Source organism: Pleuronectes platessa, chromosome 2 (genome assembly GCF_947347685.1).
Source record: "Pleuronectes platessa chromosome 2, fPlePla1.1, whole genome shotgun sequence".
NCBI lineage: Eukaryota > Metazoa > Chordata > Actinopteri > Pleuronectiformes > Pleuronectidae > Pleuronectes > Pleuronectes platessa.
Genome location: NC_070627.1, coordinates 12,739,093 through 12,757,329, shown reverse-complemented (window position 1 = coordinate 12,757,329; position 18,237 = coordinate 12,739,093). Strand labels below are relative to the sequence as shown.

Below are 18,237 nucleotides of genomic sequence, written 5' to 3'. Positions count from 1 at the left end.
ATAAGTCCTGTTCAATCAAGTTATTATTATTCATATTTTTATTATTCATATCTTTTCATATTTTTTAAATCAAACATTAAACCACAAGTTTTTAAGAAAGCAACCTTTTCATTAATAGTTAATAAGAAAAAACGAATATATTTATTACTTTTAGCATAAACATCTAACTCCAGAAATGTATTAAGTCAGAGGTTTTCAAGGTCTGAAACGGAGGACATCCCCTCAGACAAACTTTGGGAAAAGGCAGCCCCTCATTCCACTGAAGTTTTCTTGGTTAGTTTTCTTGATGACTGTATGCCATATGCAAGCATGGTTATTTTATTTAATCCCATAGAACCTCAAAAAACTGACATAGTTCAAAAATACACCAAATACAGAAAAAGGTCAGTCCTAAAGTAGTTAGTTCATTCACTGAAGTATTGCCTGAGTGTTGTAAAAGCAGTATTAGAGGATGTGATCCGTGCACAGTACACTGCCAGATGATAGTTTTAAGTCGTTCGTTGCGAAAAGACACACCAGCTGAATAAAGTTGAATAGGTTTCTGAACTCGTGTGACCTCCCAGTCTGTTCTGTTCTTCACAATAAATATCAAATTTAAGTTGCGTAACATTTTTTTATTAAATGATTATGATCATGGCATTTTTTGATATTTAAGAAATAGTACAACCAGCCCATTTCAACAATAATGGATCACCTGACAAACGCATGTGCAGATACATCACAACCACTTTTTTGTGAAACTCAAAATATTAACTGAACGGGTGTTAGAAGCGTTAACTGCAAAATAAGAAACCAAAGAATATATCATAGCTAATGTAACCCCCTGTATCTGAATGTTCCACAATTTCGCTCAAGGGGTCTTAAATGCTGCATGGTGAATCATAGAAGGTCAGAACTCCACAGACATGGATCAACCGTCCGGTGCTTGTTCTGCTTACAACAATATCTTATGTATGGGAAACTTTAAATCTGTGTGAATGTTAGTTTGAAAGTATAAACCACCGTCGAATGTATAAAAAAGATGTTCCAATATCCATCAGAAAAAATACAACCCAAATATAAGAAGATTTTTCAATTGCAATTTATTTGACGCCCACATCTCTGTACCAACAAGAGAGATGAGACTCAATGACAGAGTACAAAAACAAATATCTATAGAAAAGTATGCTTAAATTGAAATATGTCCAAAGACACATGTAGGTCACATGTTTAAAGAGCAATCTTGTTGCGTACGATGATAAAATACCAAGGTAACATATTGTACATTTCATTTGTGTGAGTTCTTTATACAAAAGTGTCAATGCAAGTCACTCTGTACAATTTTAAACCTTTAGAAAAGAGGATCTTTTTTTTAAACCACTGCTGTGCACAATCAGTATTTGGAAGGCACTTTGCAACAGACCAAAAGCAGAAAGCAAAAACCATTAAGGTCTAAATAATCAATGGAAAGATCTTTTTTAACTCTGAAGTACCAACAGGAGTGAAATAAATCATACATCCCTGTGAAGAAATTCCTTCCTGACGGCATCGTCCACATGATTTCAAACAAATAATCACAACACAACCCTTAATAACGTTTAAGTTGTAAATACCTTAGTGCAGAGTGGATCAAAACAAAAGAAGAAGAACAAAAGACGTGAGTCGTGCGGCCGGCAGTGTGAGCGCTACCAGAGCAGCGTGACAGCAGAGTGACCAGTGAAACCATTACTGCCACCAACCAGTGATCGACATTCAGTCCCCAGCTCAGCTCGCATGCCAGGCACATGCAGTTTACACTTTTCAGTCAAAATGGCCATAACTTAACACCCCTCCATACAACAGACAAGAAAAGAACTATATATATGTACAGGACCACCACAGACAAACATTGATCATATTGGTTGGTTCATATATTTATATGTATATATCTATAGACGGTGTATGTGAATGGTATATACACTTGTAACAATCACAATAAAAACATAAATAATATAGGAATGTACTGAGTTCAAGTGACAAATTTACTTACAAATAATAATTAAACAGAAGCAGGAAACAGACACATGCATCGCACACACACACACACACACACACACACACACACACACACACACACACACACACACACACACACACACACACACACACACACACACACACACACACACACACACACACACACACACACACACACACACACACACACACACACACACAGTATGTGAGGTGATCATGAGACCCAATAATTACATCTCATATTGTTTAGTTTACAATTGTGTTATTTCGACCTTGTATAGATCTACGTTTCAGTGTGAAGAGATATGAAAACGATTATTCTTATGAACTAATCCATTAAATCAATTGCTCGATCAATAGAAAAATGAATTAACAACTACAGTGTCTTGTTTAGAGGTTAATTGCTTCTTGAGCTTCTGCAATGAGTTTGCAGCTGTGGCATTTATGACAGCACACTGAGTATCTTTGAGTTTTGAACTGTTGATCAGACAAACAAAGTCAATTGAAAGTCTAAATGGACATATATGATTCAAAAACAATTCTGCCGGATAATCGATAATGAAAATAATAATCAGTTATAGACTTAAACCTCATTTAAGTCAGATTATACTATAAAGATCTTTGCATTCAATCACAGATGTCATACTGGGTTATTTAAAAAGTACAAATGGCTCATTTATGTTTGTTCTCATCACAGGAATGTCTTGGGTTCAACAGTTTGAATTAAAGACAGCGAGGTGGATCGCTTGGGCCTTAACCGAGCGGACGTTAGTGCAAAACACAAGTCGTGTCATCTACACAACAGAGCAAGCGAATGATAGATCACTGACAGAGGGACTGGTCAATACAAGACGTGCAGGCGAAGAACATGAATAAACACTAGACAAAGAACGTGAGCTTAGTTACTTGACTCTGAAAAAGTTGCATTACGTTTGGTCGGTGCAGGAGCTGGTGGATCAGGGCGTGAAACCCTCCTGTAGCCCGTTAACTGCTGCACAACGCGCACACAAGAACACGCACGGAACTCCATTTAACAGAATCTACACTGAAAAAATTATCAAAATGAACAAATCACAAGATTTTTGTTTGACAATCAAAAAAAAAAAAACTGTACACAAAAAAAAAAAAACGGGCATGAATAAGTTAATAAAATATAATTTACATTTCTCAAAAAATAGACTGAAAATATACCTGACCTTGGTCCGTGGTTATTGTACACCACTGATTTAATAACTAACAAACAATACTCGGAAACTTCGTCATTGTTGTACAGGGTCCCAACAAGCTCATGGCATGTTTCAAGACCGATTTTGAATCTGAATTTACCCGACGTGATAGAAAAAAACGATTTCATTAAATGATAAAAAAAAACATTCCTGCACACAGTATAAATCACAATAATAAATGGCTTTCCTCTCCTTAGGTTTGCACTTTTTTATATTAATTATATATATATTTTTTCTACTAATGATCAGATCAAAAAATTATAAAGGGCTATTCACAGCCAAATGAGCTGCCAGGGGCAAATCCTGTAAGACGTCACCTCAGTGTACCAACTCTGCTCAAGATTCACAAATACAACTATCCTCTGAGGCTTTTTGCTAAGTAATGACGAAACAGGTCCTTCTATGTACTGACTAAATTAGGGAGATTTAAAGCTGCTGGGGCTTTGAGGTCATTTTCACTTTTTACCTTTAATTCTAGAAATCCAATAAAGTAAACATAATAAAACTTGATTAAGCTATGATTAACATTAACAACAAAGCACTGTGGTGTTAATATCTTCTGAGGTAGCTTAATTACAATTTTTCTTTTTTGCCAACTTCTAAGACGCCAAAGGTGTTTTGTGTCGGTGCCATAACAAATAGAATGTAGATTTAATGATACTTTTTTTATGATACTCGTTTTAAAAGTGCTTCTGAACTGTCCGTTGTCAGCTACAATCCTGTCAATAATGATTCCCAAAGGTCCTTGACAACTATCAGTGCTACTCAGCCACCTTTAAACCCACACTTTTTGTACAAAGTTGTGTCTGGTAATAAATGCGTAATGAAATATGCCGTGTGCCTGTTAGGAATATAATTAATTGTCTGAAATTAACAGATTTGCAAGAGAACTTGTCTGAAAAATTGAGGCCCATTTAAATCCATGGTCTTAATAAAAACTAAATCCAACATAAATACAGAGCTCAGTCCTCCTGTTGCTCTGAGGTCAAGACGTCTGTTTATATGAAAGATTAAAAACTGTTGTAATGGCCAAGGGTTGATTTACCAAGTACATCAGAGCCGGCCGACATTTAAAAGAAAAATCATCATTTGCCGTAAATAATTAATTTCATGTTAGGAACATATGTGCAGCTAAGATTTACACAAAAGCCAAAAACAACTGAGAGTCTACCAAACATAACTTCAACAGGTTCATGTCAGACAAAGGAAATAAAACCTTCATGTCGTTTCTTTACGAAGAAAATGTACACAACGTTCACTTTTCATACTCTGAAAAAGTAGAAAAAGTAGGAATCGTATGGCAGTCTCTGACAAAAATATTGGATACACATTAAGCAACGCGACAAACAGAAAAAAGTAGTCTTGAGGCAAAGTTATTCCCAAATACGGAGCATCTTCTGTGGGCAACCCGGCTTCGTCCAACAAGTGACAAGCTTCATTATATCTCAAGCAAACTTGTCACTTCCCTCCAAAGTCGAGACCACTTTGACCATCCTCAGCGTCCACCAGCGACGAGGCGAAAGCGGACTGGACAATCTGAAAGCCAAAGGACTCGAGCAAGGACATGTTTTGTTGGGGGGAGAAGGGAGAGGACAGGGACGGGGTCTGCTCACTTACACCAGACCCTGAAACTACCTGGGCCTTCTGGCCTTTGTGAACTCTGTGCTGGTGCTTGTTGAGGTAGGACTTTGTGCGGAAGGCCTGACCGCAGATCCCGCAGGTAAACTTCTTCTCAGGGTCCGTCTTGGCTTTGGATCCCTCGGGGGAACCCAACGCCCCTGCTGAAGCTCCGTTGCAGGATAAGGATGGCATTTCGAGATCCGGCTCGTCGGGTTTGTGTGGAGATGTCAGTTCGTCACTGTTTGGCATCTCTCCGAATGAAGGATCTGATTCCTCTGATTCCAGATGAGGACATTTCTCAGCGTTCTCCTCTCCGTCTGAGGTAAATGTCACATGGGTAGGAAGAGGGGAGTGAAGAAGGAGGAAAGGGGAGGGAAGAGAAAGATAAATGAGGACATATTATTATTAAACAAGTTTTGTCAAATACAACTTTAATCCAGTAGTTGGCTGGCCCCTGCGAAAGTCTCAAACTTAAACATCAGGTGCTCAGCAAGAAGACAATAAGCACAATTGGAACAAGATGAACAATTGATTTTACACATTAATATTTGAATTCAGCAAAACAGAGAAGAAAGACATTTCACTCATAAACGTGTCTACAGGATTGAACTGTACTATCATCTAGCTCAGTCCATCTGCATAGTGTCCACTGAAGATTGTGCTTTGCTCATCCAACCATTTGGCCATGCTTGCACCATGCCCCCAACCCACCCTCCTGCCGGACCGTACTGACCTGTAACAGGCCCATGGACGGGGAAGCCAGGCACCCCGCCAGAGCGACACTCCCAGAAATATGGAGTCCCACCTGGCTTCCCCATGAGCAGCTCAGGCTGCAGGCCCAAGGCTGGAGGGCCAGGCTGTGGATGAACTGGGTGTCCAGAGAGCCCATGAAAGCGACCCTCCGCCTCAGACGAGGTGAGAAGCAGCTGGCGACTGGCGCACAGGTCTACACGACACCCGGCCAGGGAGAAAGGAAGGGGGAGGGACAGACATAACAGGCCGGCGGAAACCATATGGACAGAATTACCTTCATTTCATCACTAGTATTTGAAATGCAGTCGCTAAACACAGTGTGCAGGACAGGTTTACTCGTATGAATGAATCCATGCTGAGTGAACCCCACCATGGAAGCTGTCAGGCACGAATGAATGTTATCCCTCCTTACCCGGTCAGCTTAATCCTTATAAGTAATTATTGGTATATTTAATGAAAACAGTTAATGTTTGTGAAAAATACACCGGATGTAAGTTCATCTATTTGACTAGCAATTGGATTACCTAATCCCAAGTAATAAAAAAAAAACACAACTAGGCACAATACACAATGTTTGCTCACTGGTTAACACACAAAGCCAGCATTAACATGGTAACAGCAAGTGTAGTTTCTGAATGGACAAATTTCTAAATGTGAGTTTCTTTGACAAGGTCTTTCGAAAAAAAACGTTAACAATAAAAAACCTCTACAATACTGCTGCCGAGTTCATTTTAAAGTTAATCAGACAAGTAGTCAAACGAATTGAATTAAAGGCAGAAGGTATTGTTACATTTCTTTGTTCATTCTGTTCAAATTGTCCAAATTAACAGTGGGAAAAAGCCCATTCTGTGAATTCTAAGTATTTTTCACAAACACAACTTAATTGTCTCACATGACATTAAATTCAGACTACAGTGGAAAAATATAGTGACAGTACACGTTTCTGGCAATTTCCAAGGGGAAATGATACTTTCAGCTTTTTCTTCTGGGAGCTTAGCTGGAATCTGCCTGATGACAGAAAACCTTGTTATAATTTTGTACAAGAGGTTTGTTCATTTACTGACACATGATCATTTAAAACTGTTCAACTGTGAAACTGCAAATATGTACCAGCTACTATTTTACAGCCTATCATTGCTATTTGACAGACTAATATGTACAACTATTTTTTGCAATGAAAAGGTCCCATTTTGTGGCTAAAAATAATGTTTAAATGGCAAAACTAAACACGAATCTAAACACGTTGCCCATCGTGGCTCCCTTCATTTACGTGCTTACTGTGACCTTGACCAAATAATACTGGAAGTCCATTAAGAAAAGGCTTTTAGAAGTTATATACTTTTTTGACAGTATGTGCCAAAAACTCTGATGCGAGAATATGTGATTTTGCTGCGGTAAATGTCTTTACAGACCTTAATGTGTATAAACATGGTGAGGAAATAGAATGTTGATGATAATAAAATCAGGTCTATCTGGTTTAGCTTTAAAATTGTTTTCATCATACTTATTAAACACAGGTTTTAATAACCACATGCCATCTTTTGGTCCTGTCCAGTATGGTGTTCCTCAGGGAGCAGCTTTAGGACCAATTTTATATCATCTGTAAATGCTTTCCCCAGGACATACCATCTATAGAGCTGATTCCTTTCATTATGATGCTGCCAACACAAAGCTATATTTAGAGAAACTGATCCTGGCTTTATGAGTTCACTTCATGACAAGAGATACTGCAGCAAAACATAGATTTGTAACTCAGCAAATCTATGGTTCCCCGCAGAATAATTTTACAAATACAATCTCATTTCAAAGAAACAGCCTATTTTACACACCTTTATTTCCTAATTTCTCAACTATTCCATCAATCTCTTTACCTGCCTCAATCAGAAATCTATGCATCTGCTTCAAAGTGTAAAGAAATTTATAATTATTGTTACAGCTACCATTTATTATGCTATGCAAAGGGACTAATGGACTAATTGTTATTTTGTCAAAAAGTTCTCAGTACAAATCAAAAGAGAAAATGATTGGTTATTTTTGCCAGTTGTGGCTCACTTTGATGTGTGCACTGTCTCTATGCTACTAGTTCTCCCACAAAATAGCACAACAACAAAAGTTGCAATGAATCCAGGACAAATGGAGGGCACATAAGGACGATCATGGATCACTCTCCATTGTTGAACAACTGCTGATGAACCAGCCAAGCAGGTACAGACAATGTCAATATACTGCCATGGCCATGCAAGACAGACACGCACATACAAAAGCAAAGTATGCTACATATTCTTATGTTATTATGAGTAACAACACAAGACTAGACATATATTTGTGCTCAATTGCTATAATCGATGGCAAATACAGCATGTTGCTATACTCTTCTATAGGAAAAGCTGCCCTACAAGTTTTAATCTAAAAGGTTTCCTCGAGCCATTTCTGCAATGCTCACCTTTGACACGAGTCAGTGAAACTACTGTGAGCTTCTAATGTTTCCAGCACTTTTCCTGCAGCTTGTTGAACCATATGGTCAAGCTTAGCCTAGTTCTAATGTGAAGTGTCCCCTGACTGCGAGTGTTAATAGAGAGGAGTTTTATATCACCAGATTGAAACAAAACAGTTGTTACTTAATATTTCAGTAACTGGCAGGTGTAACTGAAGCACCTGCCAAGGCAATTAGTTTGTTAATATAGGACCCAAATGATTGAGGAGTAAGGGAGATACTATAGAGTAGATATTTAACACTTAACACGCAAATTAAATCAGACTATACAGGTAAATAAAATCAGCAAGGTCAGCACTATCTGCCATTTCCCTTAATTCCAAACTGTATGAATATAACGTATTCTAAAACATGGGGCAGATTTGAGTAAACTTTACAATTTAGATTTTAAAGGATATCCGTTGAACACCAAAAACTGTAATTTTTGGAATATAACTTTGGCAGCTAGCTTGTGGTGCTGCAGTGCCTTCAGGGTTTACACAGGGCTGTAGCTTGTTTCCTAGAAACTGGCACCAAAATCGGTATCAGCGATGGCATTTCTTAAGTTTTGATGCAACCCCGAATGAATTAAATCAGTGGTATGAATTTAAATAGTAATTACTTAAAATTTAGAAAGGACTTGATTTACTGAAGGATTCATTCAGATAGTACACCACAGTCCGGCTTACCTCCCTAGTCATGGGCATAAAAATGGTGTAATAGCTAGATAATAATAACCGAAATGTCCTAATTGAGCCGTACAATGACAACAGGGAAAAAGGAGTTTCCATCCACCTGATTACCACAGAGATGTTATGTATACACTGTCCCTTCTTAGCAAAAGACCCTGACAGCTCACTCACAGAAGGATAACCAGCAGATGAAATTGCACAGTAGTAAATGTTTGGCAGTGCGGTGAATGTATACTTGTGTTTTAAACATACACACAGATGCAGCAGCATGTTTCTCCAAAAAGCAGCAGCGCATATGAAAGCCAGAAACATGACAATTTGGGATGGGGCGGTCGGCCGCTTGCCTTCCACTGAGCACTGGTGTCCCATGTGGTAAGGGGTGCTGTTGTGCATCTGCAGTCCTCCCCTTGGCTCAGGGAAGTTGTGCATTGTGGCTGAGGGGGGCAGTGGAGAGCCGTGGTGTGTCTTTATGTGCACCTTAAGGTAGGACGCAGTGGAGAAACCTGGGACCAGAAGAACAAAGAACAAGGCAGTCGTTTGACACACACAAAGCCTTGGCTACAAGAGGGCCGTCATGTAAACAAGAACGGACGAACATCGACAACCCTCACCAGGAGATCAAAAGTGGGGTGAAAACCAGAATAACACATATGGTTAATCGAGGGAAAGCTCAATCATTTCCCTTTCCTTAATTGTAAATCACAACAAAACAGCATCACTATATCAACAGCAAAAGGCCTGCACCGAGCAAACAACCAAATTATTTTAAAAACAGCCTTGGGTGCCACTTCATCCTCCAGAAGAACATTAGCAGCTCCAAAGTACAGACACAGCAAGTGTCAAGTAAACTGTAAAGAGCTGTTCTCATTGATCAAATCAAAATATCTACATCACCCTCTGATCTGATCAATGCACCTACAGATACTCCTATTTGTAGATTGTTTTTGGAAAACTGTCAAAACCAACAGGGTGATGTAAAATAATGAAATTGACTTTGATTTCACGACATGCTTTTCAATTCCAATCCTGTCTGGGAGGTAATTTTCAGAAAATAGAATTACAACATTGTAGCACAAGGAAGGGCACAAATCACTGATGAGGAAGAAGATGAAATAGGAACCAGGATTCAGTCTGAATACCACACACACAAAAAGGCACCACACCAGGTTATCATCCTTTGCGGTGTAACGTTACAGCTCTATGGTGGCAGCAGTGTTCGCCCCCCGTTTCACAAACTGTACAACTTAAAGCCATACAATATTCAACATGAACTTCTTATCTTTTATAGCGACACAGTCACAACACATTCTTCTCTCTTGAGAGTCGACCTGCAAGACAGGATTACAGGACATCCTGCAATTGCCCATTGTTGATAAAAATCAACAATTTTAGAAAAGCTCTAACAACTACAGCAGTCCAACCGTAACACCATCCCTCCTCATATTCCTATTTGCAGCTACAGCGACATCTGAATACATGTCATCCGCCATTTGACATGGGGCAGAGTTGTCTCGGTGAACTTTGCAGACATGCGGTATGCTGCCGTTTTCCAGGATTACCTTTGTTGCAGATGCCGCAGTAGTTATGCGTTCCTTCACTGTGCTTCTTCAGGTGATCCGTCATGTAGGCAGCGCGCAGGAACTTGCCGCAAACTTTGCAGGGGATTTTGTCCTCGTGACAGGCGAGATGTGACCTGAGGCGATCTCTCGTAGCAAAAGAGGCATTACAAATCTGTAATACAGGTATTGACACGTTAATGTCTCGCTTACAAATGTGGGTTTTAAATACAGTCATTAGCTACAGGGTTTTATTATATAGAACAACTCCAATCTGTGGATTCCATGTGTTACCTGGCACTTGTGGGGTCTCTCTGTTGTGTGAACTTGTTTGATATGTCCGTTCAGGTGGTCGGGTCTGGAAGAAGAAAAAGGAAACAAGAGCCAGATGTGACTGTTAATTTCTTATATATTCATTACGACACAGCTGAAGATCGCTGGTAGGAGATTAACTAGACCATGCAAACTAAGATGCAGGAACACAGAACAAGTCAGTAATATTCGAATATAATATTCAATTTGTGTGGTGTCTTTTCAAAACCCGAAAAATATTTTTCCCCATGTCTATTAAGTGACAGATGAAAACACTCCTGCACACCCTCGTACTTATAGTGAGCCTTGTTTGTGACATTTCAGTGCCAGACTTTCGTCAGAATGATACAAAATAACTGTAAGTAAGAAATTGACCAGAGGTGTTATTAATAACACTGCCGCTGATTGATCTATTAAAAAAGTATATGACTGAGGGCAGACGTTTATTGAGGTGTCACTTTATATGGGATCATTAGACTTTGAAACTAAATTACTTTAGCTTCTTCTTCCTTCTTACTGTTCAGTATACCATGAAATGAATACAGTGGGCGTAATATCAGTTTGACATTGAAGACAACCTGTAACAATAGCTGGCACATACATGACCATGAATACAATAGTTGAAGTTTGGCACAAAGTATTAGGAGAGTGCTCCCATTCATATATTGTATTATTATTTCTTTGACTGTTGCCTGTGCTGCAAACAGATTTTCCAAATAGGGACAGATTCATCTATATAACTATATAAATAACCCTAACCTACACATGTGAAGAATAAGAGGTCCCCCATTCTAAAGCCGTATAAATATACTGGGCTATTTCACAGCAGACATTTAACTTTAAATTTAAGCACAGATGTAACTGAACACATTACAGATGGCTCTTCCTCTGTGTTCAGATGCTCTATTTATGACAGTGTGACAGAGCTTCTTCTCAGCAGACATTTTGAGTTGTCACAGCAGGAAAGGCCCAGATGTTACTGATAACAATAACAATGACTCTGTCTGTTTGCAGTGGTTAACTCCATTATATACACGCGTATGTTCCCTGTTATAACAGGTCAAAATGTCTCCGGCAAAAAAAAGCTACTGAATAGAAATCAAAAAGTTTGTGAAAGGGGCAAATTATGTGTTAGATAAGATAATCCTTTGTTGGTCCCGCAGAGGGAAGAATTTGCAACGTTAAAGCATCAAGAGAGTAGTCATGAATAAACATCAGTACAAGTACTTAATAAAATTCATGTAAGGAGATATATGAAAATATAAATAACTAATATATACAGTGTTGACAGAATATGTACAGTGTGAATATGTCTACACTGAAACGGATTGCACATTTCACAGACGGAGATTAATATTGCAGAGTTCAAAAGTGAACCTGGGTTAAAGTGCAGACGTATATTTTATGTGCACAGCGGATTTACTGCTGCAATAAGAAACCTGCATTCATGCTTCGGAGACATTCACGTGAAGTCATAAAGAATCAAGCATCATATATTTGGGAGTAAAGGCTGAAACATGCTTCTGCGACTGCTGTGGCGCAAGACTCGTTGTCATTCATGCTTCCCCAACCATTGCGCGTCTTAAGGACTAATTATAGTCCTGCGACTGCAACCGCGGAAGGCCACGCAGCTGCATCGACGGACTCGTTTTGGTTTATACTTCTCTAACGTGCTGCGCGTGTTGCAACGCAATTCACCGCCAGAACCATAGGCGGAGTAACGTTTTTTTTAAAGACAAAACACACAAAGAAGAGACGTCTTCTTCTTCGTCGACTGTTTATTTACATCGCCACTCCGGCTCCTCATAGCATATTTCTGGCGGACAAATCGGCCAGTCAGTGACGGGTTATGCAAGTGGTCATACTTTCGGATCTCTTCTGCCAAGTGCTCTTCTATTTGGTCCATATTCGTTCTTCTAAATCTTCCGTGATTTCCGCGTATTGTGGGGCATGAAACCGGAAACTAGACTCCGGACGGGATGTAGTAAGCAGACAAATCACAAGCCTTGCGGGCTGCGTGAGGCTCGCGTCGCTTTGTCGTGTAGTTAAGGCCAATGTATGCTTCTGCGTTTTGACGGACACGGACAGATAGGACCGCCCTCTCCAACGTGGAACGCCCTCTGCGTGCCTCTCCGAGGCTCCTCGGAGAGCTTTTCGTGCCGTGCTCATTTTTCTAACTATACGTCGAAATGACGGACAGCCCACGGATAGCACTTGGCTGTGATTGGTCCGCTAACGCCAGCATTTCGGAATGGAAACTTCCTGTTCCATTCCCTACATCACAATACACCAAAATCACAACTACGACTCTATGATTAATGTGACAAGTGTGTTAAGCCAGCGGCGTTGTCCGGCTGACGGTGGCTGGTTAGAGCACTTACAGCATGTGTGTACGGTCACATGAGGTTATAACGAACTTTGATAACGGGGGTAGCGGGCTAGCCACCATGCTAACTGCGGTGGGAACAGCGCAAAAAACCCGCTGACTTTAATCCCACGGCTCATGACACTGTTTCTCAAACACCGTCAGGTTAGAAGCAAACACTTGGTAGTAGCTAGTATCGGGTGTCCGTGCTGACTGTGTGTGGAAGCTGGGGGGGGGGGGGGGGGGGGAGCTAGCTGCCTCCGTGTAGCTTCAAGCTGTTGCAGCTGTTGAATTAGCAACGCAGTTTGGAAACAAGACCGGGGAACCGCTGCGCTAAGACACGATAACAAAAGCATTTTGACTCGCTGGGTGTCACTTTATTCAGCAAAAACTGTCGCGTCATCAACATCCTTTTTCTGTTAGTTGCCATCGTTCACTGTGTGTGAGGAGCCGGGAGGATGTAAATAAACCAGCGTGGACTTCTTCTATATACCTCATGAGGTAGGCTTGTCTAAGCTCGACTTCCGTCTCGCCATCTACTGTTCTGGCGGTGAATTGTTTTCACAACAAAAAGGCTCGTAGAACTATAAATCAAAAAGGGTCCGTCCGATCCGTCCGTCCGTCATTCCGAAACGGACTCGGAGAAGCATACTGAGGCCTTTAGAAAAATTGGCGGACACACGCAAGCCCGCCGAGGGGACGAAAGGGGCGTGTTGCGTGTCTTGCGTGCATGCGTGCGTGCCTGCAACCCGACTATAATTTGGCCTTTACAAAGCAATTCCGCGCCAGAACACTAGGCGGAGTAATGCTTTTTGTCGAAGCCTGAGAGACGCCTTCTTTCTTCTTCATCGATTGTTTATTTACATAGCTACTGCGGCTCCTTGTAGCCTTTTTCAGGCGGACAAATATATATTCATTCTTCTAAATCTCCCGTTGTTTCTGCCTGTATTATGGGGCATGAAACCGGAAATGCAGCTCCAGAAGGGATCTAGAGCAGACCAATCACAGCCTTGCGGGCTGAGTGAGCTTGCGGAGCTTTGCCGTAAATTTTAGAAAAGGGGGTCGACACCCGTCAGCACGTAAGGAGGGATACACAAGCACGTAAGGGACCCGGAGGGGCTCTTGCGCTTACGGGCCCGTGAAAACGCAGAAGCATGTTTCAGGCTTAACTCTAGATACTTGATAATCCATCCCACCTGTTGATGAGCCACCACCAGAGTGAACGTCTCCCCCACTAACATAGGGACGTATCTCTCACCGACCTCCATTGTTTTCCTTTCTCTACGTCTTTCAAACCTGTGTGGCTGCTTTTTTTTTAACGCATCATCCGTCCTGTGCGTGGACCTCCAGTGCAGCAGGTGGTGACATCGAGTCAGTGGCTGGGCCTGAGAACCACCGAGCCTGGGAAACAGAGCTGGGGACTAGGTGTGCATGTGTGTGGAGGTGAGGCTGAATTACATGATGCCTGATGTGTGTCCTGCAGTCATACAGCTGTGACAACACTATGTGTATCCTCTCCATCACTGTCACAGAGGGATTTGGGTTTTACATTATCATTACAGAGAGCATCTTTACCCCAGGGCTTGATTTGTTGTCAACTCACAACAACAACAACTCACATGATCTCTCAAAAGCGGAGCATCCTTTAGACACAGATTTACAAAGCAGGAGTCCTGGATGCTGAGGCTCGGTTCCGCCACTGCTTTCCCCACAACTCCAAACACAAAGACATGCTGTGTGAAAGCTCAGCTCACCTGGAGAAGCCTTTACCGCAGCTTTGGCACACGTACGGCTTCCCGACAGAGCCGTCGTGGGACCGCACATGGTAAGACATCCTGTCCTTGCGTTTGAACCGGAGCCCGCACACGTGGCACGCGTACGGCTTCTCCCCGGAGTGGGAGAGCTTGTGTCGGTTCAGGTGATACACGTCGCGGAACACTTTCCCGCAAATGTCACAGCCGACGTGCCGCCTGGTCCTCTCCCGCTTGCGTGGGTTGTCCATCGACAGCCCGCCGGGTAACTGCAAGCCGTTCTCCGCCAGACCCGAGTGGGACATCAGCGACAAGCCGCCCGCCGGTGACAGGCTGTCACCGAGGCTGTGCGCGCCGCCGCTCGAGGCTCCGTGCTGGGCTTCGTGGTTCTTCAAGCGGGAGGCTTCGGTGAACGCTTTCCCGCAGGTGCCGCACGGAAACAGCCCGTTGTCTTTCTGGGGGGTGCTGTGGTTGAAGTGAAGCGCCTCCACGACACCACTCGCTTTCTTTGGTCGCCCCCTGCTCCTCTTTGACACCGGGGAGCCGTCGCCGTCGTGATGAAGCGTGTTCCCCGTTAGTTCCTTGTTCGGGGACACGGGCAGTCCGCCGACAGGCTCCAGCATCGGCACCGACGACTTCCCGCCGTCTTCCAGCAGCACGGCGGCGGCTGCGTCCTCGCTCGCTTCCATGGACATCTGCGCATTGCTAGCAAAGCTCTGGCCGTTCAACAGCAGCCCTGTTCCGTTCACGAGCCCCTCCTGAGCCGCCGGAAAACCCATCTCCGCGGCGGCAGTGGCCTGGAAGAGGCTGGCTTCTCCCCCCCGAGAGGTCGGGACCAGGATCTGGATGTTGGACTGTTTGATGACCTCCTGACAGATCTCGATCACCGACCTCATCAGCAGGAACTTGGCAGCTGTCATCAGCTCCGGGAAGCACTCGAGTCGCACCACGATCCTTGAGGTGTACGCGAAGTCCAGGATGTCTTTGAAAACTTTCGGGCTGATCGTGTGCATCTCCAGCTCCCTGGCGTCGCCGTCGCCCTCCGTCTGGCGGCCGAACACCGACTCGAAGTACTCGCTGCAGGCGGCCAGCACAGCCTTGTGGGCAGGGAAGCTGTCCTCACCGACGCGCAGCACCACATCGCAGAACCTGCCTCCATCTTTCCTCTGAACGTTGAGGTTGTGTAGCATCTCCGCGCTGTGCTTGCTCACCTGGTAGGTGTACGAAGAAGTCCAAGACGGCTCCGCTACTTTCTCCATGCCGAATTCATCCAAGAGCGGCGGTCTGTTCGCGACAACGGCCGGAGGAGAGGCGGATTGGGTGCGACGACCGGGATCCGTTGATTCCAGCGAGCTACAAAATCCAAAAAAACAGCCGCACCACCGCGTCGGTTTAGCATCGAGCGTCAGACGTTAGCTGTAGCAAGCAGCGAAAAATGGCAGCCCCCCAGCTTCCTGTGAACTTTGACCCTGTTTTTTCTTAGGGGTGGGGGTCGGTCTGGTTTTGTGAGAAACGTCTCTTATGGGGTTTCATGCTGTGGTGTATGTGTGTGTGTGTGTGTGTGTGTGTTTGCATTCGGTTCTCCGTCACAACAACGGTCGCTCGGGGGAGAAGGGCAGCAGAGCCGGGGTGTTCGGTGTTTATGGCAGAATGTGAACACGCAGGTCTCTTCCTGTCTGTGTGTGTAAAACCCCTCCCCCACCAACCACCATCCAGCCCCCTCCTCCCTGAGAGCTGACTGTAAACCATCACACATATACTCCATCATACATGTACTACACCACACTGTCTGCAAACCCACTGATCACACGTGTACTACATCACACGTGTTGTACATCGTACATATACTGCATCACACTGTCTGTAAACCCACTGATCACACATGTACTATATCACACATGCACAATAGAGCTGTCTGTATACCCTCTGATCACACGTGCACTATATCACACATGCACAATAGAGAGCTGTCTGTATACACACTGATCACACATGTACTATGTACTATAGAGAGCTGCCCTTAAACCCACTAATAGCATGTACTCCATCATACATGTCATACATCACACTGTCTGTATACCCACTGATTGCACATGTCTCTGAAGAAATAAACTGTAATTTTACAGTGTTTTCAGTTTAGATGTAGGACCTACTTTTACATAATCCTTTATAAAACATAAAATGTAAAGCTACTTCCCACTTATGTCCACTCATATCATATAAACATAGGTTATCTGGTTCCACATTTGGTTAAGACACTATAAAGGGTTAGTAAAGCTGTAATTAATGGAGAACTTAATTTTTTTTTAATAATCAGCGTCTGGGATGCAAGGTTTTTGCATTCTAATGTGTGTCTTCATTATGACTGCTGCATATGGTTTTTTTGCTTCCTAAATGATCCATTAGAAATAGTTGGTCACCTTTATATCATGTTGAAAATTGAAGTCACTGGATATTCAGTCCATGTCAGCAGTTGTTTTCCGTTTCAGGCGCGTTTGTCCACATCCTGCTGTAGTAGTGAAACTACCCAATAGATGTGGCTCCCCACTGAATTAAACAGCTTCTAAAAATGAGTAATGCTGGAGGATGTTCAACAACCTGGCCACCTCAATGCTGTTCTTGTAGGTGGCTTATAACTGATATATAAAGTATTAGTGGGAAATTATTTTACATTTATAAAGCAATTAAAGGTTTTAAGCCCTTGTAAATTGTGCTCAATCAGAAACCTTAATAATTATCCTACCCGAGTAGCTTAAATAGTTAAACACACTATTCTAACCATCAGCAAATACTGAACAGTTTGTTTCATTATATTCATGAAAAAAATTAAAATCAGCATAAAAAACTAGGACCTTCTTCTTTGAAAGTACAGGAACTACACAAACCCATTAAATGTGGTCATTTAAGAATTGCAAACAAGACATATTTGTGGATAGTGAACAATATTTCTAAACGACTAAAATTATTGCACCATCGTGTCTTGCTCACATACTCATCAATGTAATCTCTGCAGATATAACTGCCCTGCTTTTTTAACAATAATTACCATTTAACACTGCTTTACATCCTTACATACTGTACAGTATATACAAGAAACGTTGTACAAATGTTTGATATGAAAATACCTAGAAGTTCAGTATGTTTGACTAGAACAGCAAACACTGTACAAAATAAAGTTCAGACTTCAACTCGATGCCAATTTAAATGGGTGAAACTGGACAATACAACCTAATGCAGCTACAAGAGTAGCTCAACATTCAACTTCTACAACTTTACATGGAGCGTTCGTTATTGACTCTACCATTTTAAGCCATGTTACCATGTTGTTCATATTGCTATGGAACCTGACAGCATTATGTTAAAGCAGTATGTCCCAATATTATGCTCTCCTTTAGGCAAATCAGACCGAACATTAGAAACACTTAATCTGATACAATTCATTGCAGTAACGCAGAGCTCTTGTGTTTCCTGTGATTGTACTGGCGTGCCTAGTG

General features: G+C 42.2%; 1 protein-coding gene across 3 annotated transcripts; it reads right to left on the bottom strand.

Annotated features, from left to right (window-relative positions):
* Positions 1–1,065: 1,065 nt before the first annotated feature.
* patz1 (POZ/BTB and AT hook containing zinc finger 1) lies at positions 1,066–16,483 on the bottom strand. Of its 3 annotated transcripts, XM_053431832.1 has the most exons (6): positions 14,747–16,041; positions 10,610–10,673; positions 10,319–10,490; positions 9,104–9,262; positions 5,575–5,787; positions 1,066–5,158 (listed from the first exon to the last, which is right to left on the bottom strand). In XM_053431832.1, the coding sequence occupies exons 1-6, from the start codon at positions 16,000–16,002 to the stop codon at positions 4,680–4,682; spliced, it is 2,343 nt and encodes a 780-aa protein (XP_053287807.1). In that variant the 5' UTR covers positions 16,003–16,041; the 3' UTR covers positions 1,066–4,679. The 3 variants fall into 3 exon arrangements, with proteins under 3 accessions (XP_053287807.1, XP_053287791.1, XP_053287798.1); XM_053431816.1 differs by lacking the exon at positions 5,575–5,787 and having other exon boundaries at positions 14,747–16,483; XM_053431823.1 differs by lacking the exons at positions 5,575–5,787; positions 9,104–9,262 and having other exon boundaries at positions 14,747–16,481.
* Positions 16,484–18,237: the final 1,754 nt, after the last annotated feature.